Below are 12663 nucleotides of genomic sequence, written 5' to 3' on the forward strand. Positions count from 1 at the left end.
AGCATGATAACTAATTCATTTCTGGTTACAATGATAGGATTAGTGATGATCCTAAAGCATTAAAAGGCTTCAATTTTATATTCAAAAATCAAATAAAGATGCTCTTTACTATCTTTCAAATGATATAACAAGACAAGTTGCCTTCTTAATGGCCTCACTTAAATTCAGCTTTTGGAAAACAGAGTTTTAGCTTTCCTGTAGACTTTTTATTAGTTGGTAACAACCTCCTTATTTAAGGATACATTACTTTTACATGGAATGTAAATCTTTTTTACTTTTTAATGCTTCTTATGATATTTATGGTATTAATATATATTCCCAATGGTATACAATAAAGCAGTATGTAACATAAAATCCATAGACTATCTATCTATCCCAGTGTCTGTGAACTGGCAACAGCTTTACAGTAAACATTATAGATTAAGAGCTTTATACAACAGTTTGATCTCAGGGAGAGTGCCGTTTGGATATTTGAGGATAGCTCTCTCAGAGCTTCGATACCAGATTGACTTCCATAGGATCTCCAGACTAGCTCCAAGTGGAGATGCATACTGATGAGACTTCAGAACAAATTGGCAGATTTACCTTTTACAGAGCCTTCACATGAATGTTTAAAAACACAAGAAAGAGAAAGCTGAACCCTATAGCATGATATATGTTAGCAGCCACCAGACTAATCTCTCCTTTTCCTCAACTACTGAATGGGTCTGTCCATTCCAGGAGTGAAAACACAAAAACCCAATGCCATCAAATTTCAACTTTTATAAGGAGCCCATACAAATATGATAATTAATGGTAATAAAGACTACTGACAGGAAAGATCAGGAAGAACCTGTCCCCAATCAAGTCTTAATTAAAGTTATCAACTACAACAATCATCCAGGATCTGAAACAAACTGAAAGTGAGCTAGAGAAACTATTTTTTCTAACTGTAATCTCACCACTTTCTCAACAATATTTCCTAAAAAGGGAAAGTAAAAGACTTAGTGAAACTGGTCCAAAATAGCTGGAACCACGAAAAACCTTTTCGTGAGGAAGAAATGTCTTTGATTGTTACTTAAGATGTTATTTTCAAGAGAACCAACATTACTTCTTCCCACTGACTCTCTCTCAGATCCAGTTGATCATGCCCCAGCTGACTCTTGAAAGAGTCAGCTGGGGTAAGGATGCAGTTTACAAGGGGTAGGGCTAATAATACCGTATAATTTTATATCCACTTTCTCAGAGCTAACAAACCAAAATTATTCCCAAATAATCTTTAAGAACCCTAGCTCAGTTATCTTTTTATATATTTGCCCATGCGGAATGTAGACAAGATTTTATCTGAACAACTGTACTAGTGAAATGTAAGACAAATGTAGCCTAATGTTAGTGAAATGAGAGCCTTCTTGCCCTCATTCCAGGGGTGAAATCCAGCAGGTTCTGACAGGTTCTGGAGAACCAGTAGCGGAAATTTTGAGCAGTTCTGAGAACCAGTAGTGGAATTTTTAAGTAGTTTGGAGAACCGGCAAATACCACCTCTGGCTGGCCCCAGAGTGGGGTGGGAATGGAGATTTTGCAATATCCTTCCCCCAGGAGTGGGGAGGGAATGGGGATTTTGCACTATCCTTCCCCTGGAGTAGGGTGGGAATGGAAATTTTGCAGTATCCTTTCCCTGCCATGCCCACCAAGCCACACCCACCAAGCCACACCACGCCCACAAGCCATGCCCACACAACCAGTAGTAAAAAAAAAATTGGATTTCACCACTGCCTCATTCCTTATAAGAGGGGATAGGGCCATTGAAGCACAGTTGCAATAAGAACAGAAAATTGGATGGTTTGCTGCCCATATTGTCATGGTGTAGATTCAAGTGTGAGCTCTTTTTAGGTTTGCGAAATTTACTTTAGGTCTTTCTCTTCCGCTGCTCTATATCTCTCTTTGATTGTTTTTGTTCCTTGGAAATCCTTCATAAACCAAAAAGCAAACAAGGATTTTAGAAGACAGGCTTTTAGCCCCTGCCCTATGGAATATTCTCCCCTTGGAGATTTGAATGATTGGAACCTTGTTGGCCTTTTGCAAAGCTTTAAAAACTTGGCAATGTGTCCAGGCCTGGGGCTCTGAATCTATTAAGATTAAAGCTAGTTAGCTTTAATCTAGCTATTAGTTGATTAATCATCATGATTGCTCTTTATAGTTATTTATTTTGTGGATGTTTTAGAATTTTAGAATTGTAAGCCACCCAGAGTCACTTAGCTGAGTTGGGCAACTACAGAAATTGGAATGGATGGATAAATAAATACTAAATAAATAAATAAATAAATAAATAAATAAATAAGTAAATAAATAAATAAATAAATAATAACATCTTAACCTGAGAGTTTTCTTCTAAACTGATATTCGTATCTCCAGAACTGTCAAATGCACTTTCATCACTTTCAGTGACAGAAGGAAGGCTGGATGCTGGAAGAGATCCCTTTTTAAAAGTGGATGGTGGAAAGTGGCTAAAAAGATACAAATAAACATTTCTCTTAAAAATAAAAGCAAACTAAATCCTCATCATCTTGTTCTGAATATTTTTATCTCCCTAATTTTGATACATGGACTAAATATATCTCTCACCATTTCCAGATATCCTGAAACCTTGATTTCTCTACTGAATCGCTGCCTTGGAATATAAATGAAATAAATAAATATTTATGTACACATCCATTTTCCCCTGGAAATTGCTGTCAAATTCTAGTCTTCAATCATACACCCAAACTTTCTCCTGTTGCAATAACTCTATACTTGTTAATTCCCCTCCCCCTGTTCCCTTAGTTCCTCATGTTAAACCAAACAATTAATAGGAATTGCTACACATCTGGCAAGATCTGTATCCCACAATCAGTGAAATGATTTTCTATAAACAAGGAAGATTTGAAATTGTATTTCTATTTATATATTATGTGATCCATGGTACATAAAGTATAACAGAAGAGTGTAGCACATAATATTAAAAGGCCTTAAAATATTAAAACATCCTGAATACAATTAACTGTAGAAATAATGTTCTATTGTGCTTCAAAAATATCCCTCAAACTCTAACGCAATGTCAATCCAAGGGAAGTTTTGATATATGTCATGGTATAGTTCTTTCTTTTGGAGATGTCTTGTTGAAAATTGATTATTTGTCAACTCTCAGCAATCACATAGATTGACCTTTTCAGGATGGTATGTCCTCAACCTGGCTCTTCAGGTTTTTTAGAACTTAACTGAGTCCATCCATTTGCTGGTGATCATCCTCTTTTTTCCTTTCCTTTCAGATTTCCCAGCATTAGAGCCTTCTCTTGAAAGCTAGATCTTTGCATAATACTATAATTTGAGCTTGATCATTCATACGTCAAATGAGAACTCTGGATTGATTTGTTTTATGATTCATTTGTTTCCTTGGCTTTCCAGGCTATTCTCAAGAGTTTTCAATAGCAACATTTAAAAGTATCAATATTCTTTGAATCCTGTTATCACAGGTAAAACCACTGCCTGATTAGTAGAGGTAGTACTCGACTTATGACCACAATTGAGCCCAAAACACAATTGAGCCTAAGTGAGACAGTTGTTAAGTGAATTTTGCTCCATTTCATGACCTTCTTGCCACAGTTGTTAAGTGAAGCACTATAGTTGTTAAATAAATAAAACGGTTGTTAAATTAATCTGGTGACTTTGCTTGTTAGAAGGTTGCAAAAGGTGAATCCCAGGACATTGCAACCATCATAAATATGAGTCAGTTGCCAAGCATGTGAATTTTGATCACATGACCATGGGGATGCTGCAATGTTCATAAGTGTGAAAAATCATCACAAGTCATTTTTTCAGTGCTGTTGTAACTATGAACAGTCACTAAATGAACCGTTGTAAATCAAGGATTACCTGTACTGATCTTTGTTAGGGGCAATATGTTGATTCTGTAAATCACTTAGAGAGTGCTGTAAGGCACTGTAAAGTGGTATATAAGTCTAAGTGCTATTGCTATATATATCTCAAGCATCTGGCTAGCTGTTCCAAGGACTTCATCGCTATCCTACCAAGTGCTAGTATGTAGCATATTTCTTGACAGATGGTTTCTTTACTGTTGACAGTCGATCCTAAAAAGTAGAAGCTATCCACCATTTCAATATTTATGTCAATTCTAAGGTTAGCTGCTGTACCTAAGATTAAACTCTTCTTTAATCTTAGTCTCCATTGTGTTCCTTGATTTGGATTACTAGAGCCTGCATATCATTTGCATTTTTTCCAGCCAACGGCATATTATTGAAAAATACATTTTTAAAACGAGAAGCCCTGGTGGCACAGTGGTTAGAATGCAGTATTGCAGGCTAACTCTGCCCACAGCCTGGAGTTCAATCCTGATGGGCTCAAAATTGACTCAGCCTTCTATCCTTCCGAAGTTGGTAAAATGAGAACCCAGATTGTTGGGTACAATATGCTGACATTATAAACTGCCAGAGAGTGCACTAAAGTACTATGGAGTGGAATATAAGTCTATTGCTACTGCTATTGCTATTGCTAAAAAATGAAAAATTATATCAATATGTAACAGAAATTGAAAAGTTCCACATATAGGAGCAGCTACAACAGCATACCTATTTTAAAAAAATATACTCATGATATTATGACAGCATTATGTTGCTATATTGAAATAATACTGAAGCATAACATTAGTTCAAGCACACTTCAATATTTTGGAAATCTAGAAAATTTTACATTTCTATATAAGATTTTTGAAATTTAACTTTTACAATAATGTTTACATTTTTATAAGAATAAAATTACCCTGAAACAGACCCTTTTCATTTCTGTAGTTTGTTCCCATGCTTCTCAGTGGCGTACTATAATTAAAATAATTTTAATTGTATTTCTTGCCACTACACAGTACTGAGTTATACTCAGTGAAGCTCACTGAGCGATCTACTTACGTGTCTCTTGGTATAGGTATAGCAGGAACTCTGAAGTTCAGAAAAGGACTAGCAAGCTCAATAAATTGTTCGGGTTTTTTAATTACAATTTCTGAAAAGAAACAACAACCAGTGAAATGCAAGAAATAAGAATCCTATACAAAGACAAGAGACTCAAACCTGTTCTCTGAAAGGTCAATACTTTTATAATATTAGGGCAGCCATTCCTATTTCATTTAAGGAGTATAAGAAATTGTTTCTTTAAATTCAATACAAGTACAACATATAATTAGCATACTGCAAAATATTGTAACATATCTTCAGTCTATTGTTCAGGTTTTGGCTTTTGATGGGTAATTTCAAGACTCTTTACTGTACATATTTACTAAATGACTGTTATCTTTAAACTTCATTTGCATTGGATGACCGTTCAAATGGTCACTAAGCGAAATGTTGTAAGCTGAGGACTACCCATATACTATGGGACTAGTGAAGTTAGAGCAGGCTGTGTAAATTTATAGATTCAAGAGGAAAACTGCTACATAAGGACAAACCTATTCTGCATAAAATTTACAGATTCAAGCCAAAGTTCGTAAACCTGCTTCTATGGTTGAAGCATTCTTACAGCACCACTTCAGCAGGCTAATCTGTACAGAATCATTCAATCCTAAAAATTCATTTTTGATGGTGGAAAGGAAACTTCAGGCAGGGAAGGGAATTATTCACCTGTCCACTCATTTTAGGAAACCCATTCCATTAACAGGAGCACCTAACTGAATACCATCTGTCATGACTGATTCCAGTTAGCAATGCAGCAGTTCTATTCTGAACTAAATGTAATTTTTAAACTGCTTTCAAGGACAATGTAGGCAAATTAGAATATTTGTAGAAATCCCATAATTAGATTTTTCCCATCAGAGCCTTTATGATAATATATTTATTATTATTTGAGATCCATTAATTTTTCTTGCTCTGTACATTACCTAATATATACACATGAAATATATTTCAAATAAATTTACTATGCAAATCACACATATGGGAGCAATCATGCAAAGTCAAATATTTCTCATTTTTGCATGCTTATGTATTATATCAGTACTGTTCTTGTGAACAATTTTCTAATCTTCAACATATTTGATCCTCTGTGGTAGAGGGTGGAATAAGAATGGCAATGTGAATTAAAAGAACTGCAGTAGGGATTTCTTTCTTAGTAATATAATTGTCACATTGGTTGCTCAACCTCTTCCAAGCTTGTAGAAACAAACTCAAGGTTACTGATTGGTTAATGTTTTCTTTCCAATTCCCTTTCTGCTCCACAGCCTGCCATATGAAGGGATCAGAAAAATGCAAACACAAAAATAATATTTTCTCTTGAACTAAATGTTACTAAAAGAAGACAGATATGTCTTCTTAGATATGTTATTTATATCTAATGATATAATCATTCTATTACTATTTATTTTGACCTCAGGGTTCCCCCTTAGGGCCAGGTCAATAGATCCCTAGTGGCCCCAGCCTCCAGTTACTGCTTCTGAATGCCAGATTGGTGTGTACAAAATCTGCCCTCATCCACAATTTGATTATAGAAGATGGCACTGACTTAGTGTGCATAAGTTAAACCTAGATGGCCTGGAGGGGGAGGGGGTCATCCTAGGGAGATTCTTACCTGGTTTCCAGGCTTTGTATCAGCCAAGATCCCAGAGGAAAAAGGGGTGATGGCGGTTATTGTCCTTCACGAGTTATTGAGGGCTTTAGAGGATCTACTCCATGGATAGATAAATGTGAAGTAGGGCCCATGGAAACAGAACTGAGGCTACTGTCCTCCTTGCAGCTTCGCATCATCCCTGTTTTGAACTGATGGACTCCATGGTTAGTAGGTAGGTACTAGAGTTCCTAAGGCTGATGTTTCTTGTGGACATTAACCTGCTACTTTTGACATTGAATTTAGGGTAACTCAGGAGTTCGTGGCCTCCACAGCAATCATTGCTCTGTCCCAAATAACAGAAGGCCCAACACATATAAGGGGGGGGGGGTATCACATGTTAGATTTGGTTTTTTTTTTTAGCTCAGGACAATTGATCTGGCCTTGGAGAACATTAAATGAAAAATATAGAATGGTTTTAAATCACTTTTAAACCCCTAAAGCAGCAATCAAAATACATTTTTCATTTTTACAAACAACCATTTTGATTCTCAAAAGGAAATCTTTGTGAAACCATGAGAAAAAAAATCCAAATACTATATATCTGGATTTATTCTTAATTAGAAATAAAACTCAAAGGCTGAAATGACAAACCTTGGGGTTCATCTGTCACAATTGTTTCCTTTTTCTGGCGTATAAGTTTCCACCGAGGTACAAGTGGTGGTTTTGGTGGGGCCACTAAGGGACCTGACCTTGTTCTAGTTATCAGTGCAGGATGGCTATAGATGTGGGAAAGACCATATTGTCGTAACTTTTCAGAAGAATCAGCCTGCAATATGATAAAAGCAACTGGGTTATATGCAAAATACAAATATATATTCACAAGGAACATTTTAATATTGATTCTGTTATAAGACTTTGTTAGATACAAAGTGACTGAACTTACATTCTGTAGAATATTCTGTAGAACGAGTAAAAATTTGTGCTAAGATTTAAATCTGAAGCAAGGTAACATCTTATTAATATTAACAGAATAATAGAATTACAAAATAATAGGGTTGGAAGGGAGCTTGGAGGTTTTCCAGTCAATTCTCTTCTTAAAAACCTCCAGTGAATTCTCCATCATTTGAGAGGCTGCCACAAGGAAGGAGGGTGACAACCTGTTTTCCAAAACACCTGAAGACAGGATAAGAAACAATGGATGGAAACTAAACAAGGAGAGAAGCAAACTTGAACTAAGGAGAAATTTGCTAACAGTGGAACAGCTTGCCTTCAGAAGTAGTGGGAGCTCCATCACTGGAAGCTTTTAAGAACAGACTGGACAGCCATTTGTCTGAAATGGTATAGGGTCTCTTGCTTGAGCAGGGGGTTAGACTAGAAGACCTCCAACTGTTCCAACTGTTATTTTGTTGTTTATTAGAATTACTGTTGTTAATTTATTCATAAAAGGAAAAGTATATAAATCCTTACCATTTTCTCTAATACGAAGATCTTTTTTTCAGGTACATAAAGAGGCATGTAGCAAGCATACACCACCATCTGTGGCTGCAATGGTGTTGCAGAACCTACAAAGAACCCATTGAATCTATTAAACAGTATAATAGAAAAGAAATAAAGCTGTAGGTAACAATATGATAATATCCCATGTTAAACATGGTGCTATAAATGCAAGAATAGAATTTAAGAAATGGGATTTCAATTAGGTAACTTATTCTGAAAAATACCAAAGAAGCTAGTTAAAAATAAGTAGTTTTAAAGTCTACATAATCTGTTAGAGTTTTATATTTAAATTGTTTCTACTTTATTCAAAGAGAGATACAATTATCTGATGTAATCGACCAACGTAACTACCTAAAATCAATACACATACATTATTTAGACCTAATGTAACTACCTAAAATCAACACATATTATTTGGGATTTTAAAAATAAAATATGTGCATTTCCTGAAATATACAGTATAAAGAATTTTTTGTTTATTTTTGTCCAATTTCTATTAAATTATATTTTGTGAATAATTGAAAATTATTGGCTATTTAAAACACCTAGTACCATTGGTTTCCTTCATAACTTTCTAAGCAGATCAAAGGCTGAAGAGTAGAGAAAAGTGACACAAAGAGAGTAACAAATAACCAACAACTTTAATCACAACAAGCAAAGCGAGACCATGCTGGGGAGACAACTTAGCTAAGTAGGAACAAGATTGAATGGAAAATAAATCTCCAATATTGAAAAAGGAGATGGCCTACAGCAGGGTTAGGGTTAGGATTAGGGTTAGCCAAGCAAAGCTGGCTGAGGAACTCTGGAAGTTGAAGTCTACAAGTCTTAAAGTTGCCAAGGTTGGAGACCTACGGCCTACAGGATCCAACCTCACAGATGTTCACCATAAGAATAGCACGTGAATCAGCAATTAACTCATCACTGGAGGTTTTTAAGAAGAGACTGGACAGCCACCTGTTTGAAATGGTATAGGATCTCCTGCTTGAGCAGGGAGCTGGACTTCTAGCTCTATTCTATTCTAAATTCTAAACTATATTGACAGTTTTAAAAGTGCAGTGGACCTGCTGCATTTCTGAAGTAGAAGTATTCTTCAGAACACCATGTAAAATGAAATCTGGGTCAGTATCAGATTGTATAATGTTGAAACAAACTGTGAAGTACCTTTGTTTGGCTTTTGACATTCATTTCTCCGATATAATTTTGAAAAAAATATTCCAGTCCATTATCAACCAGCCATTTACCACAGTTTAGGATAGGAGCAAACCACTGTGCCTTTTTTGTAGTCTACAGCCTCTGCAAAGCTGGCAGAAACACTTTTGCCCCTTAAAATCTCCCAAAATGCGAAACAGAAACAAAAAACAAAACAAAACAAAAACCCCTTCCCTGCTTTAGTTTGAGGATAGGAAACGGTTAGGCTAGGACTCTGGCTGATTGATTTTGCAGTGATGTAGAGAAAGCAGTGCAGCCCACAGAATCTCACTAATGGTGTGGCTGTCGTGACTGATAATATGGAGCGAGAGTCTTCATATTATATTCTTGTGACAGAATTCTTCATATTTTATCCTTGTGATATAAACAAATAACTAATAAATAAATGCATCTTATTGGTAGGGTATCATTATTGCTAAGAAGGAACCAGTAACCAAGGCTTTTAACCATGAATATGAGTTAGAATTATGAAAAGTACACTTGTAGAGATTTGGAATTAGAGCTCAGATTTCAATTATAAATGCACCTGCTAATTTATAAGATCACATATTTAATGATCTCACTAAAGCTTTGGTGGTCAATGCACATATGTCTTAAGATTTTTTATAATCTTACCATCCAGAAATATCTGAAGAGAACTTTGATAGTCAGCAGACATTCGTGCAGAATGAGAAGCTGGCTTCAGTTTATCCTTTTCACCATCTTTGCTTCTCTTTTTTCCAACTTCTTTTTGATCCGGCTTTTCTAAAAAAAAAAAAAAAATCAGTACACTAACAAATACTACAGTACTTTGTCCCAGATTATAAAGCAGATCTTGTCTCAAGCAACCAACAGTATTGAAGACAATGGTCTCAGCTACCCAAAATTCTGTTCCTATTTCTGAAAAGCCAAGGGTTAAGGACATACAGGTAGTCCTCAACATATGACTGTAATGGAATTACAGTTAGGACAGAATTTCTGTCCTAAGTCATGGTGATCATAAATTCTGGTTCCAAAGTGACCAGATCTGATTTCATGTCTTTTTTTTTTTTTTTTTTTTGCAGCAGTTAAATGAATGCCATGGTCATTAAATGAATCCCTTTATTTCTATGGACATTTTATACCGGAAACTGGTTTCCAAGTACCTGAAAGGCAGTCATATGACCATGGAGATATGCGCAGCCATTGGAATCTGTAGCTTTTGTGGGGGGTCCATCGTAATTTTGAACAGTTGCTAATCAACTGCTTGTTAAGTGAGGACTACCCTGCCTAAGGTAGCCCTCACCTAAGACCACAATGGAGCCCAAACTTTCTGTTGCTAAGCAAGACAGTTGTTATGTGAGTTTTGCCCCATTTTATGACATTTCTTGCCCCAGTTGTTAAGTGAATCACTACAATTGTTAAGTTAATAACACAATTGTTAAATGAATCTGGTTTCCCCATTGACTTTGCATGTCAGAAGGTCACAAGAAGTAATCACATGAGCCTGGAACACTGAAACTGTCATAATTATGAGCTGGTTGCCAACCTCCAAATTTTGATCAGGTAACCATGGGGAATGCTGCAACAGTCATAAGTATGAAAAACAGCCATATGTCATTTTTTTCAGTACAGTAAAACAAGATTCTGTTTTCAAGCAATTAGATTGTTAATAAATCTTTGCTGATAGATTTGTCTATACCCTACCCAAATACATTACATTATCTCAATGTAATGTATTTTTCCTTCATTTCTCTCTCTCATTCATTATCTCAATGAGATAATGAATGAGAGAGAAAAATGAAGGAAAAAGTTATATTTCAAGTACCAGGTCTCAACCCTTTAATGTTTTAAAAAAATAACAAGTAAAAAATATTTTGGAATGACAAACAAGTTAGAAGCAACTGAAGATGATATATCTGCAAAATCCCTTAATTTAAGGGATATCTTCAATTGAAAATGTCACTTCTTGCATTCTAAACATTTTTCAAAGAGAACTCTACATTCAGCTGAGGGGATGATAAGCTTCCTCTACTCTAGGAAAGAGCACAGCTGGTAGTTTCCATGATCTTTGGGCATAAATACATGCATATGCTTAATGTAGATAGAAACAAGAATGAGCTATTTTTTTTCTCCAGAGCTAAATGTATGCATTATGCTGTTAGCAAAATATTATATTGCTGCTCTTAAATGGAAAAGAAAATAATAGCACAATACAAAAGGACAGGAAGGCCAAAGCTAGGATGGCAAACAACAAAGATGAGATTTTTGGGGGCATCAAAATAGTTTAGATAATGTTTTGGGCAATATAATTGAACGGCTGGCATATGTATACCTGGCATTTTGGAAAACACTGATTATCCTGAGCTTTTGCAATTCAGATTTGAATTAGGAACAGAATTGGCTATGGTAATCCTGAAGAGTGACTTGTGGGAAAGATGAGTGTAATTCTGTTGTACCTATTTTATCTCTTGGCAATATAACCTTGTTATTCTTCCGGTACTCTTTCATTGTGTGTCTGATAGTGTGGACAATTTAAAACATACCTTTCCCAGCTTTCTCGGCTTTTTCTGGTTTTTCTTGTTGCTTAACAATAGGCGTAGTATCATTTTTTATGTCAGATGCTTTCAAATCCTTTTTTGCATCTTGAAGTGATAGTTTGGGTTCAGGAAGTGATTCTTCTGGTAACTTAAATTCTGGCACAATATCTCTTATGAATTCCCAAATTTTATCCAAATATCCAGATCTTTAAAAATAATAAATACAATATATATTTGAAATATTGAAATAATATTGTTACAAATGCATGGCAGCTTGATCTTTTTGATCTTGGGGAATCTGATAACCTGTTTTTAAATACTGAAAAAAGAAAAGCATTCTATTTAGCTAAAAATTAAGAAAATGATCAAATGAACAGAACTGATTAAAATTCAGACATATATAAAATAAACAATACATACAATATAGTTTCTCTCTACATATAAATACAGTTACATACAACTATAAATTAATTTCAAATTGATTCAACTTACCATTATTTAACAAATAAAATGTGTGCATATGTATTTTTTAATTTTTTTATATATTAAATATTATATAAATAACAATAGTGAAGCTTCACATTATACTCCAGAGAAGACAAACACTGTGGAGGACTGGAATCTAGTTAGTCATACTCAGAATAATTTGACAACAATAGTTCTTCTCTAACTTTTAGGAACTCATATTACAAATTTCAAAATATGAGGAACGTATATTAAAAATATGGACTTTTATATATTGTCTTTTTTCTCATTCATTTATTCATTCATTCCTTTTATATGGTCACCCATCTGCCATGTGACCGAAGTTGGTTAACAAATATTAAAAACTCACAATATAAAAATAAGATAAAATAAAAGAATAAAACACACTATCCTGGGCATAAAACACAGACCT

At 35.0% G+C, this 12663-nt stretch overlaps 1 protein-coding gene across 1 annotated transcript in view; it reads right to left on the reverse strand.

Annotated features, from left to right (window-relative positions):
• Positions 1 to 12663, reverse strand: part of ADGB (androglobin) — an 88886-nt gene that overhangs the window by 57415 nt on the left and 18808 nt on the right. Inside the window, exons 8-13 of the mRNA XM_070952022.1 lie at positions 11772 to 11971; positions 9883 to 10011; positions 8029 to 8123; positions 7213 to 7387; positions 4935 to 5025; positions 2354 to 2483 (exon numbers count right to left, since the gene is read on the reverse strand). Coding sequence (XP_070808123.1) covers positions 2354 to 2483; positions 4935 to 5025; positions 7213 to 7387; positions 8029 to 8123; positions 9883 to 10011; positions 11772 to 11971 — 820 coding nt within the window. The remainder of the gene's footprint in view (positions 1 to 2353; positions 2484 to 4934; positions 5026 to 7212; positions 7388 to 8028; positions 8124 to 9882; positions 10012 to 11771; positions 11972 to 12663) is intronic.

Source organism: Pituophis catenifer, unplaced genomic scaffold (assembly GCF_029215685.1).
Source record: "Pituophis catenifer annectens isolate HBS135680 unplaced genomic scaffold, rPitCat1.0.hap2 SCAF_1, whole genome shotgun sequence".
Classification (NCBI taxonomy): Eukaryota; Metazoa; Chordata; class Lepidosauria; order Squamata; family Colubridae; genus Pituophis; species Pituophis catenifer.